At 33.7% G+C, this 20,917-nt stretch overlaps 3 protein-coding genes across 3 annotated transcripts; 2 read left to right on the forward strand and 1 right to left on the reverse strand.

Annotated features, from left to right (window-relative positions):
• Positions 1–3: 3 nt before the first annotated feature.
• LOC142623972 (pentatricopeptide repeat-containing protein At4g14820) lies at positions 4–3,212 on the reverse strand. The gene is made up of 2 exons (XM_075797462.1): positions 2,348–3,212; positions 4–1,636 (listed from the first exon to the last, which is right to left on the reverse strand). The coding sequence occupies exons 1-2, from the start codon at positions 2,932–2,934 to the stop codon at positions 43–45; spliced, it is 2,181 nt and encodes a 726-aa protein (XP_075653577.1). The 5' UTR covers positions 2,935–3,212; the 3' UTR covers positions 4–42.
• A 703-nt stretch (positions 3,213–3,915) lies between these two features.
• On the forward strand, positions 3,916–8,649 carry LOC142623364 (uncharacterized). Its single transcript, XM_075796762.1, has 6 exons — positions 3,916–4,175; positions 4,536–4,641; positions 6,129–6,173; positions 6,289–6,397; positions 7,437–7,755; positions 8,172–8,649. The coding sequence occupies exons 1-6, from the start codon at positions 4,128–4,130 to the stop codon at positions 8,367–8,369; spliced, it is 825 nt and encodes a 274-aa protein (XP_075652877.1). The 5' UTR covers positions 3,916–4,127; the 3' UTR covers positions 8,370–8,649.
• A 6,840-nt stretch (positions 8,650–15,489) lies between these two features.
• LOC142624197 (uncharacterized) lies at positions 15,490–16,924 on the forward strand. Its single transcript, XM_075797735.1, has one exon. The coding sequence runs from the start codon at positions 16,152–16,154 to the stop codon at positions 16,707–16,709; it is 558 nt and encodes a 185-aa protein (XP_075653850.1). The 5' UTR covers positions 15,490–16,151; the 3' UTR covers positions 16,710–16,924.
• The last annotated feature ends 3,993 nt before the right edge of the window (positions 16,925–20,917 follow it).

Consider the following 20,917-nt stretch of genomic DNA (forward strand, 5'->3'; position numbering starts at 1 on the left):
GGATATAAGAATGTGTTATAATCTTATAAAATAGCATTATGATTACCAATAGTCTTTACAAGAACAGTCACCATTCTTGCAATGGTGAAACCTAGTCCTATCTCTAACAACAATCTCTCTCCCATACACTTTTGATACCAACTTCATAAAAGTATGACAATCCTCACAAATCCTAAGATTTTTCACTATGCGAATGCAAGACCCTTTTGCATTACTAATCAGTCCATAACAAAGTGCCAACTTCTCACTATGGCAGAGAACCATTTCTTGCTTTTCTTCCTCTTCTAGATCAACCATAACGCTGCAGGTCTTTGGAGCATAACCAACCTGCTTCAACTCGCTAACCACCTCATCTAATTTTTCATAGATTTGTTCTGCTTGTTTATGATATCTATCTGCCATCAAAAACTCATGTACCTCATTATTTAATTCTATCCTACTATGTCCTCTCTCCTTGGAAATACCTCTATATTTCATGAGGTTCCTCACCTCACCAACATCGTTCCATCTTCTTTCTTTGGCATAAATATTTGATAAGACGACAAGGGCACCATCATGATCTGGCTCCAGCTCAAGAAGCTGTTTTGCAGCAAATTCTCCTAATTCAGTCTCACCATGAACCTGACAAGCAGCCATCAAGGATCCCCATATGACAACATTAGGTGCCAAAGGCATTGTTTCTACTAGATCCAGAGCTTCTCTCAAGAGATTGGCACGGCTTAAGAGGTCAACCATGCAACCATAATGCTCATGTTTTGGAGTGATATTATGCTCATTAATCATGGATGAAAAAATTCTACGGCCCTCCTCAACTAAGCCTGAATGACTACAAGCATAGAGCACACCAACAAATGTAACCCCATTAGGCTTAATCTTTTCATCTTGCATTTGATAGAAGAAGTTTAATGCATCATTTGCATTCCCATGCATGGCAAAGGCACTGATCATACTGGTCCAAGATATCACATCTTTTCTTCGCATCTTCTCAAATACCTGTCTTGCTCTTTCCAAGCTGCCACATTTGGCATACATATCAATAAGAGCATTGCTAATGGGCAAAGCTCTTCCAAATCCATTCTTGTCAACAAATAAATGGATCCATTTGGCTTGGTTCAATGCACCAAGATGAGCACAAGCTGAGATGACACTCAACATGGTAACTTGATCAGGTTTCATTCCTAACACTTGCATTTCATTGAATAATTTAAGAGCTTCTTGAGGACGATCACTCTCAGCATAACCAGATATCATGGCACTCCAACAGACCAAGTCTTTCTCAACCAACTGATCAAAAATCATGCGAGCATTTTCAACCTGTCCAAGCTTTGAATATGCACAAACCATGGCAGTGGAAACAATTAAGTTTTTTGTTGACATCTTATTGAACAATTCCTGAGCAAAATCTATAGATCCACAACTTGCATACATGGTGACAAGAGCACTCTGTAAATGAGGGTCTACCACAATATTATTTTCGGTAATGAACTCATGGATTGCTTTCCCATAGCTTAAATTTTTGGCATGGCCACATGCAGAAACAATTTTAGAAAGAACAATCTCATCTGGTTTCACATTAGATGCCTTCATCTCTTCAAAGAGCTGCAATACATAATCAAAAAGGCCACTCTGGCAGTACCTGTTTGCACATGTTATAAAGGTCAGCATTTCCATTATAGAGAAGAAGAAATTCTAAAAGTAGAATTTCACAGTTGATCACTATCTTAAATGGAGTATCTCCAAAAGATATGAGCTGATTTAAATACTTGTGGCCAATGCTAACTAGTATGTTTAGTCTCCATAACTGACCCCAAAATTTTAGGACTAAGGGTAGTTGTTGTTGACAAATGCACGTGATCAATTTGAATCCATGACCTTAAACTTGTTCTTACAAAAGGAGGAGGTACCCTTTGAGCTAAAGCTTATTCTTGTCATTAATCAACTTGTTACAATACAGGGTAACTTAAAACCAAAACATGACTGGTGGAGAATGTGATGAAGTGGTGAGTGTGTATGTGGTGGTGTTTTAACTTTTAAGCAGTAGTAAACTCTATAAAGCTGCAAAAAGAATGTCAACCATGACATGATTATGTAGTCTGTTTTCCATCTCCAAATTTTACATCTTTCAAAATTCTTTTGTTCTTCTCCCTCAAAAATTTTGTTCCTTGAAATGTGCAATGGTATTGGTGCATATAGCAAGTGCACTACTCTCAACATTTCCCTTCCCTTCATGGGTACAAATGAATCCCAAACAGGCTCCAATTTATCTCAAAGCAATTCAAATAGGAGTGAAGGAAAAATTACAAATGCTACCACTCCAATCAATAAAAAAATACCATAAAATCCATACCCATCAATCATAATACTCCACGTAACAACATCCCGGTGAGACATTTTATCAAACACCAACCTTGCCTCCAAAATCCGCCCACACGCAGCATACATCCCAACCAAACCCGTCTCCACAAAAGGGTCCGAATCAAAACCCAACTTTGCCGCAAGCCCATGAATCTCCATCCCCTCAGCCAAAGCCGAAGCCTTTGACACTGCCTTCAGCAATGGTGGGAAGGTGAACCTGTCCACACCAAGTCCCTCTTTCCTCCTCATCCTCTCGTACACCAAGAGGGCCTTTTTGGGCTCAGCCTTGCGTGACAACTCGCGCAGGAGCGTGTTGGAAAGATGGGTGTGAGGGGTGGGAATTTGTTCGAACACATGGAGGGCATAGTCGAGGTGGTGAGGGGATAGTGTGAAAGAAGAGAGGAGAAGCTGGAGGAGGAGGGAGTTAGAAGGGGGGTTGAGATTGGAGCGGCGGAGGATTTGGGCGTGGACTTGTCTGAGTTGGATGAGGGTGGTAGTGGCGGCGGCGGTGGTGGTGGTAGTATTGGGTTTGGTGGGGTGGGGAGAGAAGGCTAAGGGGGTTAGGCTGAGGCTTGACATGATGGTGTTTGTATAGGTTGAAAAATGGAGGGAAATATAGTTGGAGAAGTTTCAGTGCTCAGGTTGTTTTCGCAGTTGACTCAGACATCTGGTTTGAACTTGAACTTGAACTTGGAGCAGAAAATTTGGAGGGAAACATAGGAGTCATGCGTTTGTTAACAGTTAGGTTCTTTGTGATTGTGTGTGTCGCTGACTTACATACCATACTCTAGTCGCTGTTGTGGGTGGGAAAAAAGACAACCATGAAATTCTTATCCTAATTTTTGATGAAATGTTTTTGCCCTTGGTTAAAATATTTAGAACTTCTGATTTAGAGTGATAATAGTATTTGTTGTGACCTTATTTTTCTATTGCACATAGTGTGTACCAAGTATACAATAACTGAAATTGTGATTGAAGTTATGATTTTAAACTTGAAAAATCATGACTTTAAAGTCATGATTTCACAAGGTACATACATAAAAAGAGGTTTGAATCCAGTATCCAGTGGCATTGAACTCTTTGAAATTATAACACGTGTCTATTTTTGGATATGTGTCATCATCCAACCAATACACTGGAAGCAGTGAACTTAATCCGGACTGTAGACACTATGTGCAGCAATCCGTGTTCGAGTAGCATGTTCCTTTAACTCCGCCCTCCCCTCCCCTCCCCTCCCCTACTACTACCTATAAAAAAAATAAATGTCTAGAACTATTTTGGAGGGAGATGGGCCGGCTGACCCAAACGAGATCACTCTAACAAAGCAATCCTATCACAAGTTTCAAGTTACTCTTCATTTGTTTTCATTTTGCTAAGAAGCTAACGAGTTCCTCAATTCATAACAAAAATCAGTGATGGGCCCATTCTCCACAAATTGTTTTGCTGCTTTATTTGGACTTGATCCACAACTTGGGACCCATTTGATCCACAAACTAAACATGGGCCAGGCCCCCCATTCATCATCGCTTTCACAAATTAGGTCCAGTCAGTGTCACTCTCATACTGCACTTGCATACCATTTACCACTACCACCACCCACCAACACAAAGCTAGGATTTTGCAGCTGCTGGTGGCCAAAAAAGACCCATAAATAATAATAAATATTCTTTCTTTTTTTCTTTTTCTTTTATTTTTTGATCCATTTCATCGGTGAGTCCCTCTGCACATTTGAGGAGCTGAGCCAATAGGTGAAAGCTGAAGAGTAAAGATCAATGGGTGAAGCCCTATTCGAACTGGAACAAGTTCTCAGGTCCAAACAGGTACTACTTTCACACCCACCTCTCCAAACCCTTCAATTTTTTATCTACTTTTTTTTCCAAGTTGACTTTTTTCTGTATCTGATTCTATTTTCCTAGCTCTCGTTTGGTTAGAGGTTTTTTTTTTTTTTTTAAATATAAATCTGTGACTTTTATCGGTAAGAATTTCATTTTTTGCATATCAAGCACTTATAAAATACTGAATGGAAAAAAAAAATTGCCTTAGAAATGTGTTTTCATAATGATATCTTAAGAGAAATATTAGAATTTGTAAAATACTATTGGTTAAAAAAAATCCTTAAAAGAGTTTGTAAATTTTAATGAACCACATTGTCAGTTAACGTGTGTGTGTGTGTGTTTCAGGACAAAATGACGCTTCAAGAAGCAAATGTTCTTCTATCATGCAAGTCAACTGCTGTAAGGGATTTTACTATTGGCGCTCTTATGGGTGCCACTGTTGCGTGGGGTGGTAAGTATGTGGTTCTGCTTGTGATTTGTGTGTGACCCTTTTGAGATAACACTTGCTTGAGTTGTATTTTACATTTATTGACAAGATATAAGACATAGGTATTGTGTATATATGCATAAAGTGTACTTGTCTACACTTTCTTTTTTGGTTCATCATTGGTGTATAATCATATTCATTGAATACATTTGGCCGTCTCTGGCTAATTTGTATAGGTGTATAATCATAATTATATAATTTTTAGAGACATGTTGACTGCAGCGTATGTCCATGGCTTTTCACTCAAATTGAGCAATTGAATCATTAGTTTTTCCATATGAAGACGTATCATGTTGAGTTGTGGATTGTGTTTGTTGTGTTTTGTAATACAACATCCATGTGGAAAGCCGTTTCTTGGAACTGTCGTCGTTGGTATGATATGAAAGTTCATGTCAACCTCAAAGCTAGATTTTTTAAGCATGATATTAATGTTGTTACGTTCTTCATGTTTCAATTAACAATAAATTTGATTTTGATACACTGCAGATCATGGAGAACACAATTTTGATACCAGACATTTTTACTTAAGTGTTATAAAAGAATTTATCAATTTTGCACATGGATTTACAAGCATTAGTTTTTATGTCTATCAATCAATTTTCTGTATGATTTGGAGTTTTGGGAACACGTAATTGTCTTGGTCTGTTGCAGTTAGTTATGATGTTGGTTTATATTTCTAGCAACCAAACAGGCAGGTCACATCAGTTAACTTCCTAAAAATGGTTTTGCCAAAAGGTATGTGAATTTTTTTTTTCCACTTGCAACAAGTGGGGGAAGGGGGATTCGAACCCACGTTCTACTCATATAAAAAATAGGACAGTGCCACTGAGTCATATGGCTCTTGGCAGATACATGATATTTGATAGCTTTGCATTCTTGCAGCCTCATGGAGTCATGGTCTTTATGTAAGTCTTATTAACTTGAAGGATCTTTGGAGGAAAAAAAAAAAAAATTTCACCCTGTATTTTAGCATAAACACCTTGTAATCTGTTTTGTTGTAGATTATTAACTTAAACCATCCCCTCAGTAATTCCATACATAAACTATATGGGACAAAGTCTAATGAATTCATGTAGCCTCCCTCATTAGGAGAATAAAGAATTTATTCAGTTGGGTCAGCTTGATATCAGTTCTGAACACAGAGTCAAATTTGTAGAAGAATGTGAAGCTAAAGCATTTTCTGAAGGTTTTAGAAACCAGTGATTTGTTGATTTTGTTCTCTTTGTTATGGGACTTGTTAAGTTGAGCAAAGGGAATGTTCCTCCATATGGTAGAATTCCTCAATAAATGGTCAGCATGAGTAATATTTTGCTTTTTAACTTATATGATTAAATGATAGGTTCATAGCTGTCTAAATATGGTTTGGCCTTTTTTTATTTTTGGCATATTGATGTTGTTGCTCTTGCTTTATATATATAGTTCGCTTTATAATTTCTGTCTTTTCCTGACAGCAACGCGGAGACTGGGTAGGTTTTCTCGAATCAATCTTGCAGGAGGTAAGATAAACCAATTCTCTCTCTCTCTCTCTCTCTCAACATCAGTTTTGCTGATGTTATGCATCTACAAGTCTTTCCCCCACTTCTCTATTTTATCAGACCTTTCTTTTTGCAGGAGCTGCTGTTTGCTTTGGGTTGTGGAGGTTTGGTAGGTCCCTTGATTCATGTGTTGATCATGTTCTTGCAATTGATGGAAGTCGGATGCAGAAGGAGTTGGCAAATATGTAGGTCTCCTCATCCCATTTGCTTTTTGGTTGTGAACCTTTCCCATTTGTGCAATATGCTGGTTAAACTGATTACTGGTATCTGTTAAGACGTGTCAACAGACTATGGTTGCTGTCCTAACTAGTTAATGAGCCTTAGCCAATGTAGCTTAGATTTTTTAGTTTTAGAAATTTATCTTCAATTATTATCAATATCCAGTTCAATCTATTCTTTAGTTAGAACTAAACCATTAATGGAGTATCATGGGGCTGAGCTGACTGCTGAGTTTGTATGAAAGTTGGACAGCCAATGTTTTCAACTAGCTCAGCTAGTAAATAGGTGTGTGAGATAGTGTTGATTCTATGTTTTGATCTTACTTGTAAAAGTAAATAATAAATATTTAAAATAGTCCAGTTAACTCAGGGGAGTGATCTAGCCTGTAACTAAGTGGTGGGCTGGCATTTAAGGTGATTAGTTATTGTCAAAGTATTTAATAATGTTTTGAACTGTTCACTTCATTCAAACATCCTGATTCTCTAAACTTTCTTTCAAACAGTTAGAAATTTCAATTGTATAAATTAGTATATATGACTTATCCAAAAAAAAAAAGTTTATATAATACTTTTTACCAGTATCAATATCTTTAGATTTTAAACTTAATGTTTCTTATGTAAGATAGATTTTAAAAAAATAAATAAAAAGATATTTTACTATTATTTCTTCTTCTCTCTTGCATCCTAGCCCCCGCTCCCCTTTTTTGTTTCTCTTCCTTAAAGTCGTCTATCATCTGTTTATGGCCCATAGACTAGACAGGAATTACATATAAGTTCAAAGTGGTTTATATCACATCACAGCATCACCCTTTTCCTTAAGGTTTGTATACACCTAAAGTGGAAAGAGTGCCAAATTTGCCTAAAATTGAATTGATATAAATTCAATTATCCTTTAATGTATTCTAGCAATGCAAGAAAACCTGTCTACATCATGTGTGCATGCAGATATCTGTGCGGCTAAACTTGCATTGAATATTATAGTTATGACATATATTTCAATTGACAGAATAGTGACAAAGTATCGGGATGATCCTTGGAGAATGCAGCTTATCTCTAAGCATTTCTATTCTGAAGAAGTTTTTGATGATACAACGGCTGATCGGCCAAAAATAAGGTGGCGTTATAGAAATTTCTTTAGTGATAATGTTGTTCATGGTCAAAGGACGAGTGAGAGTGACTCTCCCAGCAACTCAGAACGTAATTCCCACGAGTCCTATGGTGACTCACACAAAGATTCACACAGTGATTTCCACGACCAAGAGCATAGTGACTCCCACAATGACACTGACAGCAAAAGGACTAATTTTGAGTCCAAACAAGTTCTTGTAAGTATACTCACTAAGTTTTTTTTTTTTTTTTTTTAAATCTTCATAGAATTATTACACTTCCAATGGAATTTTTCTTAAAACTAATGATTGAATTGCGAAAAAATTGGTATTAGTTATGGTGCAACTAACCTTCTGGTGCCTGCTTTCAAATTTCTTGGGAATGAAAATTGAATTGTCTTTTTGGGTTTGACTATAATCATATGTTTGGCTTAGCTGTAGATGTTTGTCACTTAAGGCTATTAGCTTGATGCTTAAGAAGAGCTTGACAATCTTATTAAGTGAGAAGGCATTTTGATTTTTAATAGAAATGGAATCACTTGTTTTTATCCTTGGAATTTGGGAGGAGTCCCTCCATTTCTTTCATGGCATTTAATATGACTTTCCTTTTTGCCTGACCTATTTTATTGTTATAGAGGAACCCTGGCATTGATGTGATGGCAGACCCTTTTGATTGCGTTTTTGGTAATCTGGCTACTAGGGATGAGATTCATCTCCCTAATACCTCAAGCAAGCCAACGCCACCTAGGGGACATACTCGTGGCCATAAAAGATCTCACCGTAGGCGTCGCATGCATCATCAGGATGTCCCATTAAATTCTCAACATGTGTAATACACCTTGCATGTCATGATGTCAATAATCAGCAGGAGAATCAGAGAAGAACTGTATAAAAGAACTATGAATTGTACCTAGCAAAAAATAAAAGGAACTATGAATTGGAATTTGAAAAGAGGTCTATTTTCTAGTTTGAATTTTAGCAATGACAGATGTTCTGAAGGACTTTATCAAACTTAGGGTATGTTATGACCATTTCTTTGTGCAATTGTAGTACAATTGTTGAATAAATCAAATAGTATGCACACAATTAACCTGTCTCGACACTATTTGTTTATATTACTGTAAATGCTCCTGTGCATAAAAACACATTTGGTTAGTTCCTTAATTGTATTTTGTGACTTTACTGGGGAAGGCAGTGGAGGTGTGGTAAGGCATTGTAAGCAATGCTGGTGACTGTGGTGTTAGTGAGTGCTGAGGACATGGTGGTGGAGATGGCACTTCTTGCTGTACGAGAGGGTGCAGTACTGCATTCATTATGAGGTTATCCGAAAACTTTTGACCTAAGTGGTGGCAAGCCTGAAACACCTCTTTTTCTAAAGTTGGCAAGCCAGTGGTTCCATTGATCTGATACGTTGAAAGTCTGTGAACACCTTTTTTATGGCTATAATTCCACTCAAGAAACTTTTGTTAACTCTTAGCCCTGTAATTTTGCTCTAAGTAAACTCTGAGAGAGCTACATAGCTAAATTGAAGAATGAGCTTATAGCTAAACCGAAGCATTTTGAAAGTTTTAACAGACATTTTTAGAGTTCAAATCCTCCTACCCTCAATTATCAAAAATAAAATTTGCTTGAAGTAAACTTACCATGTGTGTGTGGTTGTGGTAGAAAAATCTATTCAGAAGGGATTCTTGCAAAGCTCAATGGGAAATTCGCATGATAATCCATGACATTGAACCTTTGATTGACTAACGAATGAATTTGTATTTTATTCAACTGGGTTAAAAGAGCTTGTAAGTTGTATTCTTTAGCCCATGCATATAGTAAGTGGGCTCTAGCTCGTAGCAGTACTGGTTCTGTACTTCTGTTGCTCCTTGTTTTGTATGGGGAGTTCTTTCTGGGATGGTCTGTGTTTGCTACGGTTGTTGAGATTGAGGGTCTATTTAGATAACGAGTATTTGTTAAAAATTGAAAATTTATTGCTGAAAACACTATAACAAAATAATTTTTAAATATGAATAGTGCCGTGTGAGACCCAATAAGATATATAATCTGCGTTTAAAGTAGAGTTGGCTGACAAGTGCGCAGTTGCTATGGGACCTACCTTTTAAACACCAAACGCAGATATGCTGAGGGAAACGCTTTCCAAACGGTTACTAAGTCTGCGTTTGAATTGGCGCTTTTCAGCAAATCCGTGCCGTTGCGTTTTATTTGTGGGTCCATGGGTATTGTTCGTAGACCCACAAAAGTCAGCAAAACACAGTTCTCTCTCTCTCTCTTTGGGTTCCACAGCACTATTCATATATTTAAAAATTATTTTGTTATAGTGCTTTTAGCAATAAGTTTTCAGTTTTCAACAAATAAGTAATATCCAAACACACAAGCAAAAGAAAAAACTCGAGCCTGCTATACAGTGAAATTTCAATTATTTCACTAAAAAAAAAAACATTAATTATAACAACCTAATTTTTCTCTCTTTCTTTTCTGGGAAAGTAACAACCCAAAAGTTGGGTCTACATGCACTTGTGTTTATGCCATGTAATACATTATAATTATTTACTCTGAGTGAAACTTTATTATCGAATTTTATATTAAATTTAAACAATTATAACTCTAGTACCAAATTAAAAGTTTTTAAGAAATTCAAAAGAAGTTTTATTGTATACTTTAAATTGAAGTTTCACTATTTATTTTAAAAGAATTTAGTTATTTATCATTACTTTTTGTTTTGATAAAAATAGCTTTATACAATTTGTTTGTTGATAAAAACTTTATAAGTTTTTTTAATTTTTTTTTTCTTTTACAATCTTTCTATTTAATCTTTTTTGAAAACATTATGAAAGTTTTTCTGATTATGCTTTTTAATTAACTTATTCAAAAAGCTATTCTAAAAGAATAATCATTCTCAATAAAAGTAGTAGTTTTTTTTTTTTTTTTGATAACACAATAAAGCAGTAGCTATTTTTGTGAAATAACCATTGTATTATAAATTTATAGGGACTATTCAACATGTTACATGTGTCCTAACTTTTTGTTTTGATAAAAAGAGCTTTACACAATTTGTTTGCTGAACAAAACTTTTTAAGCTGTTTTTTTTTTTTTTACAATCTTTCTATTTAATCAATTTTGAAAACATTATGAAAGTTTTTCTGATCATTCTTTTTAATTAACTTATTCAAAAAGCTATTCTAAAAGAATAATCATTCTCAATAAAAGTAGTAGTTTTTTTTTTTTTTTTGATAACACAATAAAAGCAGTAGCTATTTTTGTGAAATAACCATTGCATTATAAATTTATAGGGACTATTCAACAAGTTACATGTGTCCTTGAAAAAGAAATATGTCCCATTTTTGGGCCAGAGAACACAGTATGCTAAATGGTTTGGTAAGTGATAACACATAAAATTTGTGGGGGCCTTCAAATGCCCCCACCTATCGTTGCAACGAAAATGTTGCAGAAAACAATGTCTGCTCCCACACCTAACAACTCGTGAGTCGTGACGCCACAAATGAAACAAGGACAAAACAAAAGCCATGTCCATGTCCAAGTTTCAGAGTTTATTGATTGGTTCCCATGCATTATAAAAATGCACCCTTTTTTAATTCTCACCCTTTCTAGGAAGGATCGTAGCAACTTCCATCTGTGTCTCCAGACTTTAATAAGTTAGAATAATGCATGACCTCAATTTCTTGAATTTCTTAACTTTATTCAAACAATTATGCAAAATCATTTAAATTTTCACAAACCTTTTATTTCAAACCACCACAATTTTCTGGTACCTATGGTGATCTCACTGTAATTTTTTTTTTTTTTAGCTTATTTGAGAAGGGAGAGAGGAGCAAGTCAAAACCTCGTTATAGAGTTAAGTGCCAGTTGGACTACAAGCTTATTAATATTAGCATTGGTCACTGTAATGTTAACTCAATTTATAAAGTTTCTTATCAAGAAGTAAAAAACACTAAATTGAATCTGTCTACATCCAAAAGAAATCATTTGTTACTTTGACATATTGGTAAGAATAATTATTGAAACGAATGCTATAAACTCAAATATTATCCTACCTAAACAATATGAGGTTTTGAATATTATTACACATATAATCATTCATAAATTATGTGCATTGGCAATCCAAGAGAGTTAAAGTTTTAAATCTAGAGTAAAATACAGTTAACACCCTTAAAGTTTAGGCTAATACTAGTCAAGTTTAAAACTTTTCAAAATTAACCAACCTAATTCTTAATAACTTCGAGAGAGAAGAAAAATGAATAATGATTTAGGGTCTAAGTTGGGTTTCAGAACCAAAATAGTAAGTTTTGAAAAGTCTTGAATCCGACTGGTATTAGCCCAAATCTCAGAGATATTAATTGTATTTTACCCTTAAATCTATAATTATTTTGCCACAAAACTCCAACCAAGATATTCATTCTTCCCCTCAAATGCCTTGTCATTAGAAGATGTATTAGTAACAATTAGAATAATTTAATTTTGTCACTTACTGAGTAGTGGTGAATGAGATACGATCTTCTCAAACTTTCTTTTCCCTTTTTGTCTTTCTCCTTCAATCAAACTTTTTTTTTTAAACAACAAATTAATTCTTTGAATTGTGACTTTGAACCCAACGCACACGCTTTATGGAAAAGTAACGGTTTATATTTTAAGGAGACTTTGGCTAACCATGGTGGATCTTGCAGGCAGCTTTCCTCTAACGTGTTCTAGGTTGAAAACAACCGCGTAATTGAAAGTCTACTCGTTTTCCGGTGGTTCAACTTCGAAGTTAGATGAACTTCTGAGCAGTAACAGCATTCTCATTAGCTCGCGCATAAATTTGTATTTATTTTAGTATAACAACCTACTTTTTTTTATTATACCTACTTACTTTTTAAAACACTTATATTTGATTATCTATTTTAAACCACATCTTATTAAAATATCAATATATTTCTAAAATTGTCTCTCTTTCTTCATCCGCAATAATCATGCATCATCTACTCTCTTCTTTCATAGTCAGAGTACATACCAAAAGAATAAAAAAAGTAAATGTAAAATAAATAGTGTAAATTTATAAAGTTATTGTAACAATCATGTATTATTACACAACTTTTCATAGTTTGATATAGGTGAAAGTTGGACTTGATTATCTAAATGTGATACTTTTTTTATTATACAAACACTTATGCAGGTGTTCTAATTGCTATCAACATTAATGAAGCAAAGTTTAGAGAGGTCGTTTAAAAGTCTAATTAGTACTTTCTCTTTTTTGACTTAGAAGGAAAAATGACTGTTAATGTTATGATTTCCCATATTGCTAAATTATTTTTGGCAGCATCAACTTTCTTAGGCTTCATATTGCTTTTGTAAGAAAAAGCAATTTCTTAGACTCACGCTAACATGTTAGAGAAATAGAAAGTTAAATCTGTAACATGCCGATTTCTTAGACATTTCCTTTTTTTCTTTTTTCTTTTTTGAGAAGATTCTTGGACATTTCCTATATAGAGGGAAAAAAGAAGATAAAATCAATCTCCATTTTTAAAATATGCATCTCAAAATATCCTCATTTTATATTGAATTTATTTTATAAAAAAATACTAGGCCAAAAAAGTAAATTTTCAAATTCTTAAATATTAGAGCCTAAAATAGGCGGAGTGTAATAATTTGTGACTAATTGTCAGTCAAAGTGTAATTTCTAACTGTCTGCAACTTTGAAGATTATCTAATAAAAACCTGTTATCCAACTTGTCAGTTAATCTTTAAAATTTGAGTAATGCTAGAAGTATGATGAATTTTACTATAATAATCTTAATAATCTTACAAACCAATTTGTTACTAATGAGACAATTCAAATTTTTAGATATATGGTGGTTAAAGCTTGTCAATCACATTTATTGTTACATCAGTTTGTCAATTCTATGTAGTAAAAGTTGATAATCTTTAGCATTTTCCTTTAAATTGGAGAATTTGTTGAACTTCATTAAACACAAAAACTTATATCTATGAGGCAGGTTTTATTATATTTTAATATTTCAAGTTCATTATTTTCCTTTACAAGGTACTGTTATTCACATGTGTATACCTAACACATTATAGACCATTACCCTAAAATTTAACTATAATTACAATTGAAAAAAAAAAATATATGTATATATATATATATATATATATATATATATATGAATTGTCGCACACATCCGTTTGTACATTATTTATAACACTAGTTACAATTTAAAAAAAAAAAATCAATAGTTATAACAGGAAAAGAGAATTTTAATCTCAAACATATCCTTTGGAAACATGAAGTGGTGTTAGAATTTTTTTTTTATGAACACCGCTTTGTTCATGAAGTGGTGTTAGATGAACAATAAGACTTTTACCAATGATATAATATTAATTCAATAGGTTATGAGTTCTCATAAAAACTTTTTGGGGAACCCCAAAAAATAAATCAAAGAAATACTACTTCCACAATTGCTTTTGTTAATATGTGGTATTGGGAGAGAAAAATAATAAAAAGAAGAAAGAAACTCCAAATAAAGAAAATTCACACCCTACACGCTACATTTTACTCTGTTGAAGATTTTACAATCCCTCAAGAACAAGATATTGTTATCTAGGGGTGGAGTAGCCCATTGTTTTAGATTTGATGCATGCGATGTATTTTTGACAGAAAATTATTCACAAGGTCGTTGTCCTTATTCTTGAAGCTAAAATACACAATTATTACTCTCTCTTTTTTTTTAGGTAACTAAGGATATAGATTAACGAAATAGTAGGTACAAGGCCGATGCTAACATCTACCAAAATATCAAAATCAACATAAGTCTTAATAAGTTAATACTAGGGGAACAAAGTAAAACAAAATAAAATCCTTGGACTATGCTCTCCGCCAAAATAGGCTATGCATGAGTGCATCTATTCCCTTCCTTGAACACATGTTTAACTTCCATATGAGGAATCTTCCTCAAATGCAACCTACAATCATCCACAAGAGGACTCAAACTAGGATGAACTTTGTCCACATTAGTATGAAAAGAAACCCATAGAAGATGCAAGAGATAACTCATCTCGAGAATCCACGTACCCAATTCCCCTAATGATCTCTACTCTCAAGTATTGATCTAACCACCACCTGCTTGGTTTGAATTCTCTAACAATGGGTCATGCGCATTCATTTTAATCATTAGCTTGCGTACGAACACATTTAATTTCACAATATGTTAATATTAACTTGTAATTGAATTATATTACTTCCACCTGAAATTACCACAAATGAAATTATCGTACATCAATAATAAGTTGACATGTAAACATATTACAAAATTGAGTGTGCCCAACTTTTCCTTAACCACCCTTTGTCCGTATGCTTGCCACTTAACAATGGTATAATTCAAATTATAGGGCTTGTAGTCCAAACCCAATGAAGAAAAGAATTCAATGAAAACAATCATCCAAAAGCAAAGCTTTCAACCGTTTCCTTTTCAAGAATAATGCCCAAATCATACACTTTTGTTTTCACATAAAATCTTTCACATTTATTACTTGATTTGTATAAAAGAGTGATTAGTATATTTCATTTAAAATTTTGTTCAAATGGCAAGGGAGGGTCATTGACTCATTGAATTTTTAAGCCAACATGATTAGGAAAAAAACAACCTTTGTTTAAAAATTAATACTCCGTATACGTAACAAGATTTATATATCATATGTTCATCTATTTATTATATAAAAGAAAAGCATGTGGTCATGATGAAATCACTGATGTGGCATTAATATTCAAACCTACTTTGGTTTTGAAGATGCGTTGCAGTATTTGCTTGCTTGGACACCCATGCAAACCCACACAAATTGAACAAACCCCTATAATTTGATAGTAACAGTAACCAAATATATAAATAATAAAACAAAAAAATATGGCAGCTCTTGTAATTTCCTGGAAAAATAGGCCTATTATACATTCCTTTCTCCTCTCCTTTATCTCTGCAGTGATTCCCATTACCATTCTGCACAATCCCAAAAAAGGAGAGGTTTCCATTAACAAACATCACCCCTTTTATTTTTTCCTTCTTCCATTGCCTCCAGAATTTCATTTCCAAAATTTCCAATTCCCAGTTCTTCAAATTCCCCATTCCTTGTTAAAAAAACTCCAAAATAAATCTCACACCCACAAAGAGGGAATTTGTTTTCCTTGACTCTTGTTAGGCCCTTCTTTCATTTCCAAAATTTCCCAATTCCCAGTTCTTCAAATTCCCCATTCCTTGTTAAAAAACTCCGAAATAAATCTCACACCCACAAAGAGGGAATTTTTTTTCCTTGATTCTTGTTAGGCCCCTTCTTTTGTACCTCTCTTTCCATTAGGTTTTGTCTAAATTCCCATCAAAACTCAACAAACCCATTATTATTTCCAATTCCCCTTTTATGATTATTCCTTTTCCACATCACAAGCTGATGATAAAGTCTTAAGATTCCCATCCAAAACTGGCTCTCTTTTTTTCTTCTTCTTTTTCATAAAGACCATCTTTTTTCACTTCTAGTATATAAAAATTCAATCTTTCATTACTTTTTCTCTCTTATTTAAGTATCAAATCCTTAAGGGAGAAGAAAAAACGCAAAATTCTTCAGCAAACATGAAGGTCCACCCTATGCCAAAGAAGCGAAACATCACAATCCAATACAACCTCAATTCAAGAAATCCACTTTCTGAAGCTCAAGCTCTTCTGGGTCTCTCTTCAAAGAAGCTAAGGCGCTTACCCCATGTGTTTAGCCGAGTTCTCGAGCTTCCATTTCGGTCCGATGCAGATGTCTCGGTTGAGGAAAAACCGGATTGTTTCCGATTCACGGCCGAGACGGATGAGAATATCGGTGAAGTGAGGGCCCACATGATTGAAATCCATCCTGGGGTGATAAAGATTGTGGTGAGGGAAGGTGGGTCGCTTGAGTTGTCTCTGGATAGTTTGGAGCTTGATATGTGGAGGTTTCGGCTACCCGAGTCGACTCGGCCCGAGTTGGCTAGTGCGGTTTTTGCTGATGGAGAGCTTATTGTGACTGTGCCAAAGGGTGATGAGGAAGGTGTGGAAGGTGGTGGGGGAAATGGAAGTGATGGTGGAGATGATGAGATTTGGAGAGATGGAAATGGCAGTGGCTTTAGAGGAGGTAGGCTTGTGCTTGTACAGAAATTATTATAATAAAAAAATAAAAAAAAGTTTTAAATTATTTGCTCTTTTTTTGAATTGGGTTTTTAGTTTTGAAGTTAGTGGGGTTGGTGGTGGGACTAGTTTATGTATGCTTCTATTTCCTCTGTTGTTGAATCATGAAATGTTGTTTTTGTCACATGATAGGTGTAATGGCAATGGCAATGGCAATGAAGAATGAATATGATCGTTGAGTCTTATTATTGTTATTACTTTTTATAGAGATGATAGAATTTGAACTTGTGGCGACTGCTTTATGATGATTGCCCATTATCAATACCTCAAAACATCAATTGGTTTTTGGTATAAGTGGAATTTGAATCAGCTGAGCTAACTATCCACTTGAGTGTAAATTTTGTACTAGTTCATTGATGTTGCTTTACTTTGGCATGTTTTTGTTTTTTTTGTTTTTCCCACTGACATTTTGTTTTGTAGGTTAGATGGTTATTGATGTATTGTAGGATTAGTTAATTTGGCTAGAGAGTGGTGTTGAAAGTTGAAGCACTTTCCTTTGTGTGTTTACTTTTGAACAAACAAAACCTTATTGTTGTCTGATGATAACTTTGTCTTCTTCTTTCATCCTTTCTTAGGCCTTTATGCTGTTGCTAAGTAAAAAAATAGAACAGAGGACATAGTTGTGTCAGGTATTATGTTGTTTGGCTTTCTAAGGTTGAAGATTCTTAGTCAAATAGTGGTCATTGTTTGAATACAATAATTGTCTTTGTGGGATCCCAAAGAAGAAGGTTTGAAGTTTTGCGCGTTTCTACTTTTTCCCCTTGCAATTACTTGGGAACATTATAGTCTAGTCTGAATTTCTATGCCAATCCACCAGGTAGGAAAATTCACTTCATAGTTCATGATAAAGCAAATGCATTATTTTATTTTATTTTTTCCGAGAATTGGTTCCGTAGTTGCTTCATGCATTGTAATGAATATATGCTTTTAGCCCATTAGTAGAAAGTAATCTAATCTTAGTCCTAAGCATTTCATTTTGCCTTTTACTTTTAGTGATTAAAATATCCCTTTTAGCCTATCTAGATGTCACTAAGTGATGTAAATTTACCTTATATTACAAAAGGCCACTAGGTTCTTTTATTTCTTTATTGTTTTCCTTAAGTTGTTAAGGTCTACTTTTCCTTTCGTTTTCTTTTTAGTCCTAATTGGCGTGATCCCTCCTGTTGTGTTTGTATTGCAGTCTTGGTATTTGAAGACTTTTTTAGTGGGTCCACCACATCCCCTTAGTTTCACATTAAAGATATTCATTGGCAATATTATGACCAGATTATCTTGTTCCTCCCAAATCCTGCTTTATGTTGCTTGACTTTCTACACGCTTTCTTTGGTCTACCAATTACAATATCATTTTTCTCTTTCTTTTCTAAATTACTTAACTATCAGTGATAGTGCAGCAGTCTCAACAAAAGTTCTATCTGATGCTTGAGCAAAGATTTTAATTTAAATATTCTGGAATGAGATTGGAGGAAGAATAATTTTTCTGTTTGATACGTTGTTTGCCACGAGAGATTTCATTATAGTTAGATTCCTTTTCAAGCATTGGGGATTTTGCTTTCTTTGGAAGTGAAAGACCTGTTCTTTGGGAGAGTTTAGAATTATGGATCACTTTAGAGGTCTAATTGCATTTCCCTACATTACAACTTTTAATACAAGTCCTCCTGTCTTTAGCAATAGAGCTATTGTAGGGCTGTCTAGAAATTTTGAGTTTTGATATATGGTGTCATTCAACAATTCTAACTTAAATGAGATCTTTCATAATTCTCATGAATCCTGTCATTCTATTAAGTAGTATTATGCATTTCTAACTTAAATGATATTTTTTATAATTCTCATGAATTCTGTCATTCTATTAAGATATCTTTCATTATGCATTTAGTGCTCCACTTGATTAAGGTATTTCATTATGCCCGTGTGAAATTTTTTCCTGAACAAGGATGGCCCCTTATACCATGAAATTTTTCCTTGTCCTGGGATAGTTACTTACCTCATTACAATGGTGTCATTCGGTTTCCGATTAATTCAGAGGAAAATTAATGGTAGTAGTGCTGTGTCATGTTTGACTTGCAGATCAATAAACAATGTAAGTTGAATGCTTCCTTTATGCATGTTAGTGACTTGAAAAACTTCTTCTGGTATACTGCAAATTAAGGAACGCAAACATTTGTTTAAAAGAAAAGGTAGATGCAGAAAAACCAGAAAGGAGTCATGCACTGATGATCTTTGTTTCAGTTCTTGAAAGGTTTATTTTAGAATGAAGTTTTGTTTTTGCAGTGTTTTTTATGATTAACTCTGTATTTTGTCTATTTTAAACGAACACTTGAGGCACATGGCCCAGGTAAAATCTTGAATTAATCAACGATGAATTTTGCAGTCTAGTCATTTTGATTTGGGAAACGAGTCTTTTCTTGAATGTTAGTCTTTTCTTGAATTTTGTAGTCCAGTCATTTTGAATTGGTACTTACACTTCAAATCAATCAAAAAAAAAAAATTATATATATATATATATATATATATATATATATAAAAGCAGGGACTTCATGTAAGAGAGCATAAGGTTCTGTCAAGTGGCGCATTGTATGACATTTTTTTCATTTAGGCTTCCACTTCATTTAAATTTAGCATTCATGTCAGATACATTTATTTCAATGTATTAATATAATTCAAAAAATTTATATATATTTATAACTTTAAATGCTTTGAGTAAATATGAATGGATTTAAAAAGTTATAGGAAAACAACGAATTAAGAAAACTTTTCAATTTTCTGCATAAGCTAACTTCAATGCAGAATTGCAAGAATCAGATTTAACAAATTTGGTAACATGATTATTTGTCTTCACATTTATCCAATATAAATCTTCATTTTCTTTGGACTTAAAAATTAAACTTGCATAATTTCTCTTACAATATTTTTGATTTCGTTTCTGAAAGATGCACTAATTTCCAATATATTATGTTCGTCTTATATATTTTGTTTATATTTTATGTATACATTTTTACTGATGTAGCATTCTAATGTGATTAGGCTGCTTTTTTCATATTATGTGTCAATTGAGATTTTTGGTTTTCCATATGATGCATATACTTGGTAAGGGCTTGTAGTATTTTTGGGTATTTCAGTTGCTTTTAGTTTAATTAAAATTTGGAGGTTAAATTGTGATATTATCGCATCATTATGGCATTTTTTTTTTCTATTATTGTATCATAAAAATTCTAGCATAGCTAATTGATTAAGATATCCTTCTATCAATTTTCTCTCTATTATAATTACAATCTTTGAAAATCAAATTTTCTTCAATTTAAATGTTAATGCGCCTTAATTTTATCTTTTATACCAATTTTGAAATCAATGAAAAGCTACTTTCATTGACATAAAAATTGTAGGTGTTGATATAGACTTTAGTGGCATAAGAAATGTAGAAATTAATACTATAAAATTTATATATAAAGCATAAATCATACAAGAGAGACATCTAGGAATCAACAGTTTGTAGGTGATAATGTGAACTATAATCTAATGACATTGGTTGGTTGCATATATAGGAGGAATTTTTTTTTCCCAATGTATTTAGTTTGAATTTAGTTTTATTACAAAATTTCAAAGATTAACTATGACTAATAATAATAATACTATTCATGAATGGGTCATAAATAACTTCTTAAAAAATTTATCAAAATGCACCATGCATCGCACAAAATATCAGCTAGTAATGCTAAAATTTCCCTTCCTACAGTAATGGTTGGAGGGTGAGATTATTAGTTTAAACGAGCATTCAGCTGTAGTATTTTGTTTATTTGCTAAAAGTTGATATAAGTATCAACTCTTAGGTATAGTTATACCTATGAGGCCTTAAAAGTCGTATAGATAAGATAAGATAAAAATTCGAAGAACTATTACAGCAGACATTGTGTAATTTGCTAATTAAAAAAATAAATAAATGATGTGATATCGTATATATCTTTAATCAACACTTTATCATATCTTTGTCATAGATTCCATCCGTTTGCTTTATTTCAAAAGAAAATAGAAAGATGTACCTTTACCTCGTTTTTAAATGTTCATTGTTACAGATGCATGCCTGGACCTTAAAACACGTATAAAAAAGACAAAATCTGGTAATCCATTCCTGGCCTCCATCGCATAAAGTAAATGCAGGAACGAATTTGTGCTTGCGTTTCCGATTCCCCT

This window comes from Castanea sativa, chromosome 2 (assembly GCF_040712315.1).
Source record: "Castanea sativa cultivar Marrone di Chiusa Pesio chromosome 2, ASM4071231v1".
Lineage (NCBI taxonomy): Eukaryota > Viridiplantae > Streptophyta > Magnoliopsida > Fagales > Fagaceae > Castanea > Castanea sativa.